The sequence below is a fragment of the Arvicola amphibius genome, chromosome 1 (genome assembly GCF_903992535.2).
Source record: "Arvicola amphibius chromosome 1, mArvAmp1.2, whole genome shotgun sequence".
NCBI classification, from domain to species: domain Eukaryota; kingdom Metazoa; phylum Chordata; class Mammalia; order Rodentia; family Cricetidae; genus Arvicola; species Arvicola amphibius.
The window spans coordinates 111,813,720-111,827,020 of NC_052047.1; the positions used below are offsets into that span (position 1 = coordinate 111,813,720).

General features: G+C 44.1%; 1 protein-coding gene across 1 annotated transcript in view; it reads left to right on the plus strand.

Annotated features, from left to right (window-relative positions):
* Swap70 (switching B cell complex subunit SWAP70) overlaps positions 1–13,301 on the plus strand; it is a 62,184-nt gene that overhangs the window by 24,038 nt on the left and 24,845 nt on the right. Inside the window, exon 3 of the mRNA XM_042054155.1 lies at positions 11,337–11,510. Within this exon, the coding sequence (XP_041910089.1) occupies positions 11,373–11,510 (138 nt within the window). The 5' untranslated portion in view covers positions 11,337–11,372. The remainder of the gene's footprint in view (positions 1–11,336; positions 11,511–13,301) is intronic.

Consider the following 13,301-nt stretch of genomic DNA (forward strand, 5'->3'; position numbering starts at 1 on the left):
AGAGGGTCAAATCTCCTGGAACTGGAATTACAGATGTTGTGAACCACCACATGGGTGCTGGGAATCAAACCCATGTCTTCTGGGAGAACAGCCAGTTCTCTTAACAGCTAAGCCTGAAAGTTCAGTAGGTTTAATTTGCTGCAATGACCAAATTGCCTTCCAGAGAGATTTTCATCATATTTATGCATCATAGAGAACTGTATATGCATTCCTGTCATTTTGGAGGGAAAGGAGGCGGTTTGAGACAGGTTTATGTAGCCCATTTTGAGCTCAGATTTGCTCAGTTGCCAAGGATGACCTTGAACTCCTGATTGTCCTGTCTGTACCTTTGTAGGGCTAGGATCACAGGCATGCATCACTATGCCTTGATGAATGTAGACAGAAGTTTCTGTCCCACCCGGTCCCACAGCCATTCAGTCCCAAAGAAAAACAGAGGCTTATAGTAATTACAAACTGTTTGGCCTATTAGCTCAGGCTTATTATTAACTAGCTCTTACAACTTAAATTAACCCAAAACTCTTGTCCTTGTTTAGCCACATGGCTTGGTACCTTTTCTCAGTGAGGCATTCTCAACTTGCTTCTCTGCATCTGGATGGTGACTCACTCTCTGCCTTTCCTCTTCTCAGAATTCTCTTAGTCTGGTCACCCCACCTATATTTCCTGCCTGGCTACTAGCCAATCAGTGTTTTATTAAACTAATATGAGTGACAAATCTTTACAGTGTACAAGAGCCTTGTCCCACAGCAGCTGGAGGCTGTGGGCTTTTGAGTAAATAAGGGGTTTCATGCTGAGAGCCACCAGGGACCTCATGCTCCTGAAGATCATGACTGGCATAGTAAATACAACAGCAATGTGGTTTAAAGAAATAGCGTGTGTAAAAATAGCAATGTTGGCAGGAAATTCACATTCTGTGCAATTTACCTATTTAACCTTATAGTTTGGTGGGTTTTGGTATGGCTAGTTTTGTATAACCATCCCCACAACCAAGTTTAGGATGTTTTTGTTATTCCCTTCCAAAAAATTTCATTCTATAGCATTCATAATCTTCTCTGCCATAGCTCTAGGCAAGTACTTGCCTACACATTGCCTTCTTTGGCATTCATTAATGATGGAATCCTCCCATGTCCAGCTTTTGTGTCTGGTGTCTGTCACCTCACCTGTTTCCAGGCTTATCCTTGGAACAATCTTCTTTTCTTTTTTCTTTCTTTCTTTTTTATTTTGTTGGATTTTCGAGAAAGTGTTTCCCTGTAGCTTTGGAGCCTGTCCTGGAACTAGCTCTTGTAGACCAGGCTGGCCTCGAACTCACGGAGATCCTCCTGCCTCTGCCTCCTGAGTGCTGGGATTAAAGGCATGCACCATCACTGACCAGCTAGACTCATAGTCTTAAAGATTTTTTTAAGAATTTAGTTTTAATTTTATTTGTGTGTACATTCAAGCATGTGTTGTATGTGTGTATGCATACATGTGCATGCAGTGCCCTCAGAGTCCAGCAGAGAGCATCAGGATGATGAGCCACTTGACACGGGTCCTGGGAACTGAATTTGGGTTTCTCTGCAAAGATGCAAGAGCAGCAAGTGTTCTTAACCAAAGAGGCATCCCTTCAGTATTCCCCTCCCCAAACACTCCCTCACAGACATATCATGTTTTGTTCATGCCTTTATCAATTGAACATTTGGACTGTGCACTTCGGTGTGACGGCTTTGACCTTTTCTCTGTTCCTCTAATTACTGAGGCTCTTCCTGCTTCCTCTGCTGTCCCGCCTTCACTTTAGAACACAGCCAGTTCTTGTTCATCCTCTTGTCATTTCCTCAGGTAGTGCCCCACCCTCTCGGAGTGCTGGAATTCTCCAGCCTTCTGTGCTTCTCCCTTATTATCAGTAGTGTTGGGGGATCTGATTCAGCGTCTGGAGTGTGAGCCCTGTGCCAGCAAGGTCAGCTCACTGCTCTCCAGTCTTAGTACAGTGACTAGTACCCAGTGAATACATACATTGTATTACTCTGTATGTATACTCTGTAGCCCAGGCAGGCCTTCAACTCATGGCAGTCCTCCTGCCTCATTCTTCCAAGGGCTAATATTATAGGCATGAGCCACCATACAGCTCCTTTCCAACTCTGTAAGCAAACGAAACCTGTATAGCAGACAGGGGATGCAGATGTGAATAAAATATGGCCTCATATTGGAAAGGATGATTCGTGGTGTGTGTGTGTATGTGTGTACTAGAGCAATGGTTCTCAGCCCTCCTAATACTGTGACCCTTTAATACAGTTCCCCATGTTGTGGTCACCCCAACCATAAAATTATTTTCATTGTTATTTCATAACTGTAATTTTGCTATTGTTATGAATTGTAATGTTTCCTGATGGGCTTAGGCGACCCCTGTGAAAAGGGGTCATGATGCATGGTTGAGAACCATTGAACTCGAGTAAATATAGAACTTTACCAGAGAATTATGTGTGTGACCACATTAAGAGCCCCCCTTTTTTTCCTTCTGCCTTTTCCTAGCTCCACACTTTTGCTCTGGTTTTATGGTTCATAAAATGATTATGTTTTTCTAGTCATATAGAACTTGTCTTGTTTTCTGTCATACCGGACATCAGCCCAGGGTCTAGTGTAAGGCAGCAAAGTACTCTGCAACTGAGTCACAGCTGCCGCCCAAACTGGTTGTCTTTTATTTTTGCCGTGTGTGTGTATGCGTGTGTGTGTGTGCGCGCGCGCGTGCACGCAGGTGTGCAGGGACTACCTTGGCTGTTGGTTCTTGCCTTCCACTTTTCTTGAGTCAGGACCTCTTTGTTCTTTACCCACTGCTTATGCTAGGCTAACTAGCCTGTGAGGTCTCTGGCCCCATCTCTCTGTATATGGGAGTGCAGTGCTTACAGACACGTGGTACTCGCCCAGCTTTATGTGAAGTCTGGGGATTTGAACTCTGGTCCTCATGCTTTTGCGGCAAACACTCTATCTACTGAACCATCCGCTCCCCAGTGCCTACTCCCTACCTTTTGTTGTTTTTTAAGGCAGTATTTTGCTGGCTATCCTGGACCTTCTGTGTAGACCAGGCTGTCCTTGAACTCACAGAAATCTGCCTGCCACTCCTTCCTGAGTGCCTGATAAAAACACTAACGTGCTACCAACGCCTGGTTTGGTTTGTGTCTTTTTGAGATAATTATGCTCGTGTATCTTTGCCGGGTAGTCCCCGTTGGCCTCTGACTTGAGCAATCCTCTTGCTTTAGCCACGCCGCCCTGCTAGCTCATCCTTACCATTTTAAAGTGTATGATGTAGTAGTTGTCAGGACATTTTCTGCTCCATCGTCCCTCAGGGAAATCCTGTACTCTTCCTGCTCACTCTCAGTTCTCTGTTTCCCCAGTCCCCAGGAAACTGGTAACTCACTTTCTGTTTCATGGGTCAGTGGAACTTATGATCTGAGGTCTTTTGTGTCTTTCATGTTTCACACATGTTATAGGATATATAAATAATTTATATTTTTGTGGCTGAATAATATCCTACTGTATCAATATACCTCATTTTATTTACAAATTCATTGGCAGAAAAATTCCCTTTTCTTCTTCTTTTCTTCCTTATTTTTTAGAACCATATCCAGCCGAGTAGGTGGGAAAGACTTTTTTTTAAGCCTTCAACAATCAACACGGAGCAAGCTGTAAATTGATATTATAAACAATCTCTTACACTTTGTCATCTCCCCGAAGTCCTTTATGAGTCCTTTGACACTCCACCCTACACCTGGGTGTGGAGGCCAGAGCGAGGGTAGCATTTGATGTGTCAGTCTGTCTCACTGTTCCCAGATTCACAGAGACAAGGAAATAAGAGGGTAGCAACTGTGTCTTATTTGAAATGGAACTTCCCACAAGTAATAAACATTTCCATTGTCGGCTCAGTTGAAGCCAGGTGTGATGGCTTAGGCCAAAGCCCTAGAACCTAAGGGCACTTAGGCAGGAGGAGCATAAGTTTGAGGTCAGCCGAGGCTACACAGTGGGACCTTTGTCACAGACAGACACACGGAGGACGTGTGGCGTTTGTGAAGCATGATTGGATGTCTCCAGCCTGCTGCTTGTCTATTGCCTCGTCTATTTCTGAGCTCTTTCCTCATCCTCTTTCTTTCCTCAGGGAAGCCCCCACCTGCATTCTATGTGTATTTCCCTCATATAAGAAAAGGCTCTATGATATGTGCATGTGGATGAGTAATTTTAGGTGAAATTACTTTCAGATGGATTTATTCTTTGACAGTGTCACACAAATATTCTGGTCTCTCTCATCCCTCTACTCCCTCTTAGCTCTACTTCCCCTCTCCTAAGTCCTGATCCCATTTCCATGTCTTTTCTGTTACATATGGGGCTTACTCTACAATCCACTGATCTAACCAGGGTCACATTTATGGGGACAAGTGTGGAGCTTCTGCTGGAGTGTGCCAACACCATTGGCCACCTTACTGAGGACTGAGACTTCCTCTCCCCAAGCAGCCTTCATAGTCATTAGCTCCCTTGATGGCCAGGCCTCACGAGCCCCTCCCAAGTAATTTTTTCTTGGAGATTTGCAGAAGCAGATGAGATTTTCCAGTGTGCTTTTCCCACTGTGAGGTTCCTCTGTACAATTGGAACTGTTGCTTGGTGACCCTTTCACAGAAGGACAGACACTGAGGGTCCCTCTTCTTACCCTGTACATGACCAGAGCCTCCTATAGCCAAATAGTGGGTAGGTTTATTATTCTTTTATTTTATTTTAAAGACAGGCTATCACTATGTAGTCCTGTAACTCACTCTGTAGACTGGGCTGCAGAGATCCACCTGCCTCTGCCTCTCAAGTACTGGGATTAAAGGTGTGCGCCACCACACTTGGCTGTATTTAGCAAGAGCACATGTATTTATTTATTCTTATTTTTAGAACTTCAAAAGTCATATTTTGGCATATCTATAGGAAATTCCTGGGATCCAAGTTGAATTTAGCATATGCCTCATGTAAAAGCTTTTGTCTCTTGTTTTGAATTCTACTTGATTGAGAGGTGATGGATTTTGTACTTTTTTTTTTTTTTTTTTTTTTTTTTTTTGGTTTTTCAAGACAGGGTTTCTCTGTGGCTTTGGAGCCTGTCCTGGAACTAGCTCTTGTAGATTTTGTAGTTTTTACAGATGTGGTAAATGCACAGGCTTCTTTCTCTTGCTGTTGTCTAACAGTGCTGCAGCGGATGTGGGGGTCCAGTATCTCTTCTAGGCCCTGTTTTCTGTTCTTTTGGATATTTACCTAGTAATGAGATTGCTGGGTCGTGTGATGGTTTCATTTTTAATTTCTGAAGAACGTCTATATTGTTTTTCTCAGTAACTGCACCATTTTTCAGTCTGAGCAGCAGCGCACAAAGGGCTCCATTTCCCCAGCACTGAGAAGGCAGAGGCAAGTGGATCTCAGAGTTCAAGGCCAGCCCTGTCTACAGAGTGAGTTTCAGAACAGCCAGAGATACACAGAGAAACCTTGTCTCAAAAAATTTAAAAAAAAATGCGGGGCGGGGGGCTCAGTTTGTTCTCATCTCACGTTTCTTTGGTTGTGGCCGTCTTACTGACAGGTAGGAGCTGATAGCTCATTGTATTTGATTTGCATTTCCCTGTGAGAAGTGATTTTGAACATCTTATAGACATTCTCTGTATGTAGGTATGTATGTGTGTGTGTGTGTGTGTGTGTGTGTGTGTGTGTGTGTGTATATATATATATAGAGAGAGAGAGAGAGAGAGAGAGAGAGAGAGTTGCTCATTTAAATTCTCTCTTTGGGCCCTGGTTAAGTTGGGTGATGTCACTGAGTTATAGGAGTGTGTTCAGATTTCTGTGATTGTCTTCTTTTTTTTTTTTTTTCTTTTTTCTTTTTTTGGTTTTTCGAGACAGGGTTGTGATTGTCTTCTTTTAAATGCATGCTCACTAAGGACAAGATTCCACTGCTGTTAGGATGTCTTGGGATGGGCTGGGGCTGGCTCGGCTGTTAGAGGCCAGGCTCACAACCAAAAATATAGGATGTCTTGAAGTGTTACTTCTGTTTCCCCTGAGAAGTTGCATAGTTTTAGGTCTTTAATTGATTTTGACCTTCTTCTTTTTATTTTTCTTCTTTTGAGATCTCATATAGACCAGGCTGGCCTTGAACCTGCTATGTAGCTACAGTCACACCCAAGTGCTGAAGTGACAGTTATGAGCCACCTTGTCCAGTTATGTGGTGTTGAGGATTGAACTCAGGAACTCAGGGTTTTTTAATTAACTAATTTATTTATTTTTAAAACAATTTTTTCTCATTTTACATACCATTCCCAGTTCCCACTCCCTCCCCTCCACCCTAACCCCTATCCACTCCTTAGAGAGGGTAAGGCTTCCCATTGGGAGTCAACAAAATCTGGTGCATTGCTTTGAGGCAGGACCAAGGTCCTCCCTATTATAGCTAGGCTGAGCAAGGTATCCCTCCAAAGAGAATGGGTTCCAAAAAGCCAGTTCAAGCAGTAGAGATAAATCCTGATCTCACTATCATTGGCCCTACAGTCTGCCCCAGCCATACAACTGTCACCCACATTCAGAGTGCCTAGTTGGGTCCTGTGCTGGTTCCCGTGCTGTCAGTCCGGAGTCAGTGAGCTCCCATTAGCTCAGGTCAGCTGTTTCAGTTTCCCCATCGAGGTCTTGACCCCTTTGTCCATATATTGCTCCTCCCTCTCATCTGTTGGATTTTGGAGGCCAGTGCTTCTCTGTGGATCTCTGGAACTCAGGAACTTGTGGACACTCTGTTCGCTGAGCCATAGCTCCAAACATTTTGAGTTAAATTCTGTATATAGGGTTAGGTAAAGAGCATTCCACTATGTGTTGATATTCAGTCTTTGAAACACTACTTGTTGAAGAGACGGCCCTTTCCTTGTGTATTCTTGGCCCTTTGTTGAAGATCATGTGATTTTATACTTAAGGACTTAATTCTGTTCTGTCTGTCTCCACGTCTGTCTTCATGTTAGTAGTATAATGCTTTGTGATTATTTTTAGGTTAGGAAATGTGAGGCCTCCAGCTTTGGTTTCTCTTTCTTTTGTAAGATTGTTTTGACTATTTAGAGTCCTTTGAGATCCATATGAATGTTAGGATTTTTTTTTTTCTGGGTCTAGCTCTGCAAGAAAACACATTGGCATTTTGGCAGGAATTTCTTAGAATCTGTAGATTACTCTAGGTGTTTTGAACATCTGAGGTTTCTAATCCATGAACATAGGTGAGATGCTGTCCTTCTTGTTCATAGCTTTTATATTTTTTCAGCAGTGAAATAGTTTTCATTGCAAGTCTTCACCTTCTTGAAAGTGAATTCCTAAAAGCCTTACTGTTTGCTGACTATAAGATTTGGTCATCTACATTAGGTCCCGAGTTTTCCTTATTTCCCTTGCCTCACTGCTCTGGCTAGTACTTAAAAGTATTACATCAGGAAGTAACAATGGCGAATGTCTTAGAGGAAAAGCTTTCGGTTTCTCATCGTTGAATGTGATGTGTTATTATTTTTCCAGACAGAATTTCACTGTGCAGTCCATATTGGCCTCAAACTCATTTCCTCTACTTGAGCCTCCCAGCTGCTAGGATTGCAGGTGTAGAAAGAACACCACACTTGGCCAACTTCCAGTTTTTTGGGTTTTAACCCAGGATGGCCTTGATATAGAGGAGAATGACCTTGAATTCCTGTTCCTCCTGCCCCCATCTTCCAAGCGCTGGGATTCCACTTGGATGTGCGTGCTTTCTGTGCCCAGTTTGAAGTCCTTTTTCTAGTACCGTTCATTCTTGCTTTGTTTCTCGCCTGTGGTCATCATCGTGCCATTATTATTAACTGCTGCCTCACAAATCCGCCTCTTGTAGGTTGTGTTTCCCCTTCGTTGTTTTTGGATATCTCTAAATATTCCTAGAACATCAACTTGAAGATGCCCGCAGCTGAACACCTCCCTTCCTTCACAAAGCTAGGGAGTTTTGTGCATGTGTTTGGTACTCATGCATTCTTACCAATATCCCCTTGTTGCTGCCACTGTCTTCTGATCCCCCTACCTTCTGTCTGCTGAATATCCTCTTATGTGGTGATAGTTTGTGCTGTAGCAGATAAAGCTGCCTGAAGATCAGAGTGTGGAGCTAACCACATAGTTTAGTCATAGAGGCCAGGCAGTGGTGGCACACACCTTTAGTCCAGCACTTGGAAGACAGAGGCAGAGGATCTTTGTGAGTTCAAGGCTACTCTGGGCTACATGAGGTTGAATCAGTCTAAAAGAGAAACAGAGTCAAGCGGTGGTGGCTCACACCTTTAATCCCAACATTTTGGAGGTGGAGATGGGAAGGGATATGGCTGGGCAGAGAGAGGAATGTAAGGTGGGAGGAGACAGGAGCTCAGGATTCAGTCTGAGGTTTTGCAGGGACAGGGTCGACCCTTTGATCTGAGGATTCAGTAGAGGTAAGAGCTAGTGGCTGGCTTGTTGCTCTGCTTTTCTGAGCTTTCAACATTAACCCCTATATCTGACTCTGGATTTTTATTATTGAGACCAATTTGCTTTTCACAAACACAGAGCCAGGTTCTACCTTTAAAACCTTTGCTTGTTTTCCCTTGTGTTTAGGCGTAGCATAAATAAATTTTACTTCAGTTTGCCTCTGGCATTTGATCTGCCATCTTCCTGTTGGTCAGCCCAAGTTGGCTACACACTGTCCCGTGCATATGAGTGCATACTGCTGCCACCATGCCTTTGCTCCAGCCATTTCCTCTCCTGCCTTTCCTTGTCTTTGTCAATGCACCTGATTTAAAACAAACAAACAAAAGTGTGTGCACCCATGTAGATGCTGTAACATGCATGTGTTTGTGACAGTCAGAGAACCACTTAACATGGGAGTCAGTTCTCTCTTTCCACGATGTGGGATCTAGGTATCAAACTCAAGTCATCAGACTTAGCAGTAAGTGCCTTTACCTGAGCCATCTAGGTGACCTTCAGCATCCTTGAAGGTCAGCTTTGAATGCCAACTTTTCTGCTAAGTACCAAGCTGGCATCTGCACTTTTTTTAAATTGTAAGTCTTTTATGATTTGACTTCTGTTCATTTAGAAAAGTGGATCCCCAGAATTATGGTGCATGATATGAAACTCCCAAAGAACCAATAAAGAAGTTAAATTAGAAAGAAAGGAAAGAAAGAAATGAAGGAAGGAAGGAAGGAAGGAAGGAAGGAAGGAAGGAAGGAAGGAGAATGCCATATATCAAGGCACAACCAGGAATCTATACTTTTGTGCACATGTTATTTCCCTTATGGTCTATCTTTCACTTAATGTTTTTGTTGTTGTTGTTTTTGTTTTTCATGATGTGGGTAGGCTGGTGGCAGTGTCTGAAACTAGTTCTGCAGAGATAACCTCTGTCACACAGGGACCTCCATTTACTGAGTTTTGCAAGTGGTTTGACATCGTGGAAAGAGTTGGCCTTTTAAGCTTTAGCTTTGATGTGTGCCAGTCATGTGACCTTGAGCTGTTTCCTGGTCTATAAAACAGGGATGATATTTAACTTAGAAAACTAATATGAAGTCTAAGTCAGGGCTAGGAGTGATGTGCAAGTTCAAATGCTTGTCTAGCATTTATGAGACTCTGGGTTCCGTTCCTAGCACCTAAGTGTGTGTGTGTGTGGGGGGGCGGGGGCGTTGAGATAGCTCATCTGGTAAATCTGCTTGCCACCAAGTCTGACAGCTTGAGTTCGGTCCCCAGGATCCACACGTTGGAAGGAAAGAACTGACTCCTGACAGACACCCGCTGACCCTCACATACAAATTAGTCTTCAGTAAATGGGGTTGGGGCTAAATAAATAAGCAAGTAAAGAGGCCCTTGCTGCCTCTTTCCATCCACAGGTCTGCTGCATGTGGTAGAAGTGACACCGGAACGAGATGGGACTAACAACAGAGCACAGAGAGCATTCTCTGCTCCTCGGAGTCTGGTTTGCCAAACACAGGCATCTCCCGAGGCCAGCAGGGGCTTCTTCACATGGCACACAACACAGCTCACTTCTCCAGAGTAAATAAGACATGCTTTGCTCCTTGACTTGCTCACCAGCTCCTCCTCGGTGTCTTCCATATTGTCCCAGAAGTGGCTTTAAAGATGAAGATCACCGAGCTTCCCGTTGTCCCCACTCCTTACCATGAGTGACCAGCCTCTTCCTGATCCAGTCGTCACCTCTGTAGCCTCAGTTTCCCTTGTGTCCTCTGCAGTGGACATTTTCCAATATTGATCTGTTTGGCCTTTGAACCTTTCTGGGAGAAATTTCCCAGGGTCTTGGTGGGGGAACAAAACCTGTCTCACATGTGTTGTATGATGTTTTTACTCTTTTGGCTTTTTATGGGTGGCCCACCACCCCACTCCCAAATAAATCACACACAGAGGCTTAGTCTTAGTTGTGAATAACCAGCCTTAGCTTGGCTTGTTTCTTGCCAGCTTTTCTTAACCTAAATTATGCCATCTACCTTTGGCCTCAGGGCTTTTATCTTTCTCATCCCTGTATACCTTTTCTTTCCTCTTAAACCACATCTGACTGGGTGGCTGGGTGGCTGGCCTCTGAAGTCCTCCTTCTTCCTCTCTCATTTCCAGATCCTTTTTTTCCTCCCAGATTTCTCTTCATATTTATCCTCTCTGCCTGCCAACCCCGCCTGTTTCTCTCTCCTGCTTCGCTATTGGCTGTTCAGCCCTGTATTAGACCATCAGGTGATTTAGACAGGCACAGTAACACAGCTTCACAGAGTTAAGCAAATGCAACATTGTAGTGTGGAGCTGCGGGCTGCGTTCCCGCTGCCCGGCTCCTGGCCACCGGCTAGCTTATGCCCCGAAATAACAACACACAAATTGTATTCTTTTAAATACTGCCTGGCCCATTATTTTCAATCTCTTACTCACATCTTGACTAATCCATATCGAATAATCTGTGTAACACCACAAAGTGTTGTCTTACCAGGAAAGATTCAGCATGTCTGACCTGGCAGCTGGCTTCATCGCATCTGTTTGCAGAGGCAGGGCAATTGTCTGAGCCATCTACCTCACTTCCTTCTTCCTGTTCTGTCTACTCCACCCACCTATGTTCTAACCTATGAGGCCAAGCAGTTTCTTTATTAATTAACCAATAAAATCATCAGATACATAGAAGACACACCTACATCACAACATAAAGTAATACCCCTTAAAATCATATTCCCCAGCATACATGGAGACACAGGAAAGGACAGGCCCCCATTTTCCCTGCTCTCTGACACCTGAACATGAGGCTATGACCCAGGCTCAGTAGAGACCCACTGTAGTGTGTGACCTTATTTCAGACTGGCTCACAAATTTACTTCTTTCCTTCTTAGGTCCAGGACAACTTTGACAAGATTGAATTCAATAGGATGTGTTGGACCCTCTGTGTCAAGAAAAACCTCACAAAGAATCCACTACTCATTACAGAAGAAGATGCATTTAAAGTGTGGGTCATTTTCAACTTTCTGTCTGAGGACAAGTATCCATTACTTATTGTGCCAGAAGAGGTAAGGCGTGGCTTTGGGGAGTCTTTAGATGTCTAGGTACTGGGTAGACCTGGCCAGCAAACATTTGTGTTGATTTAGTGTTGGTATTTGAGATAGTAACTTTTGGATCAGAGACAAAAACAGGTTGAGTTTTTAGGACATATTAAGGATTTGGGGATAGGTCCCACCCTTGGAGATTGCAGGGGCAGTGAGGCTCTCTCTTGTGATTGCCGTGATTGCGGATGAGTCCGTCCTCATGGTCTGAAGACTGCTCAGTGCAAGGGACAACATGATTTTCAGTCCTGGTGGAAGAACCGACTGATGCTCTGTGGGAAATACATAGGATCCAGAATGTTCTCTGTCTGTGTTAGGAGTAGGTACTAGTCCTGTTTCAAAGTCTAGGGTGCTAGCTGTTTCCTGGACCTCCCACGGCAAATGAAGTCACCTCTTGCTGCTCTTCTGTATTATTCCCTCAGGAATTCCAAAGTGCGGGCAGCGGGGAACAGGAATAAGGTCTCTGTGCTGTTTTCTGGGAACCAGGGATGCAGGAGAGGTTTGGCCAGGCAAGGATCTTTATGAATCACGATGACAATTTCCTGTATGAGGCGGCTACATTCATGAAATCGTGATTATGAAGTTGTTGAGTCCCGTGGCTGAACTTTTGGGTCTCAGAGTCCTCTGCAGAGCACAGCTAACTGATCTGTATTAGATAATGTCATAACCAGCAGATCACATTTGTATTCTCTTCTTCCTGTCCTCTCATGTCGCTAGGGCCTGGTTGTACAGGCAGTACAACTGGAAGTACAGGCAGGTTCCACTCCTGGCTCACTAGAGGTAGCATAGTGTTTTAGTTTAAAGCATGCTCTTTGAAACTGATTTTTGAAACCTGACTTTACCACTTATCCACAGAGCAACAAATTAATCTCTTAGTCTGGGTCTCCCTATCCTGTGAGGCTGAACAAGTTGACATATGAAGCATTTGACATAGTGCCGTGATCCGTGCTCACTAAAGAGATGTATTCGTGCGTTTTGGTAGCGAATGAATGTATGACAAGTTGACGAGCAAGTGGGTGCCTGGAGAGGGTGTGGCATGTCTGTTGATTTAGGAAAATACATTGCTGGAGCTTGAGAGGCCAGGGCTGGGGAGAGACTGGAGAAAGCACAGGGGCGGGTTAGGGCAGGGGCAGGGACCATGTTGGAGTTGTGAGAGCCAAGGAACCTTGGGGCTCTTTCTACGGTAGCAGGAGGAAGTAGAATTGGTAAAGGAAATAGAACTGGGCAGACTGTGAGATAAGAGGAGATGCATGAGAATCTTAAATTGCAGAAAAACCAGATAGTGGTAAGAAGTGGCCCCTGGATTTAATAATAGGTAGTCTTGCTAACAAAGGAAAGGCAGTTTCTATGGTAGTGTGAACAATTCTTAGTGTTAACTATGATAATGCTGTAGTATCAAGTATGAATGACTGTTGAAGGGGAAGTAGAAAGCACATCTTAGAACAGTGCCCAGCACAACCCAGAGAGCAAGTGGAATAATGGTGGCCTAAAAAGGCACTCAACAGCCGGGCGGCGGTGGTGGCGCACGCCTTTAATCCCAGCATTCGGGAGGCAGAGGCAGGCGGATCTCTGTGAGTTCGAGACCAGCCTCATCTACAAGAGCTAGTTCCAGGACAGGCTCCAAAGCCACAGAGAAACCCTGTCTCGAAAAACAAAAAAAAAAAAAAAAAAAAAAGGCACTCAACAGACATGGCCGCTGCTCAGATCTATGCGCATGCTAGTTCCTTTTTTTTAAAAAAAGAATTTTATTATTATTGT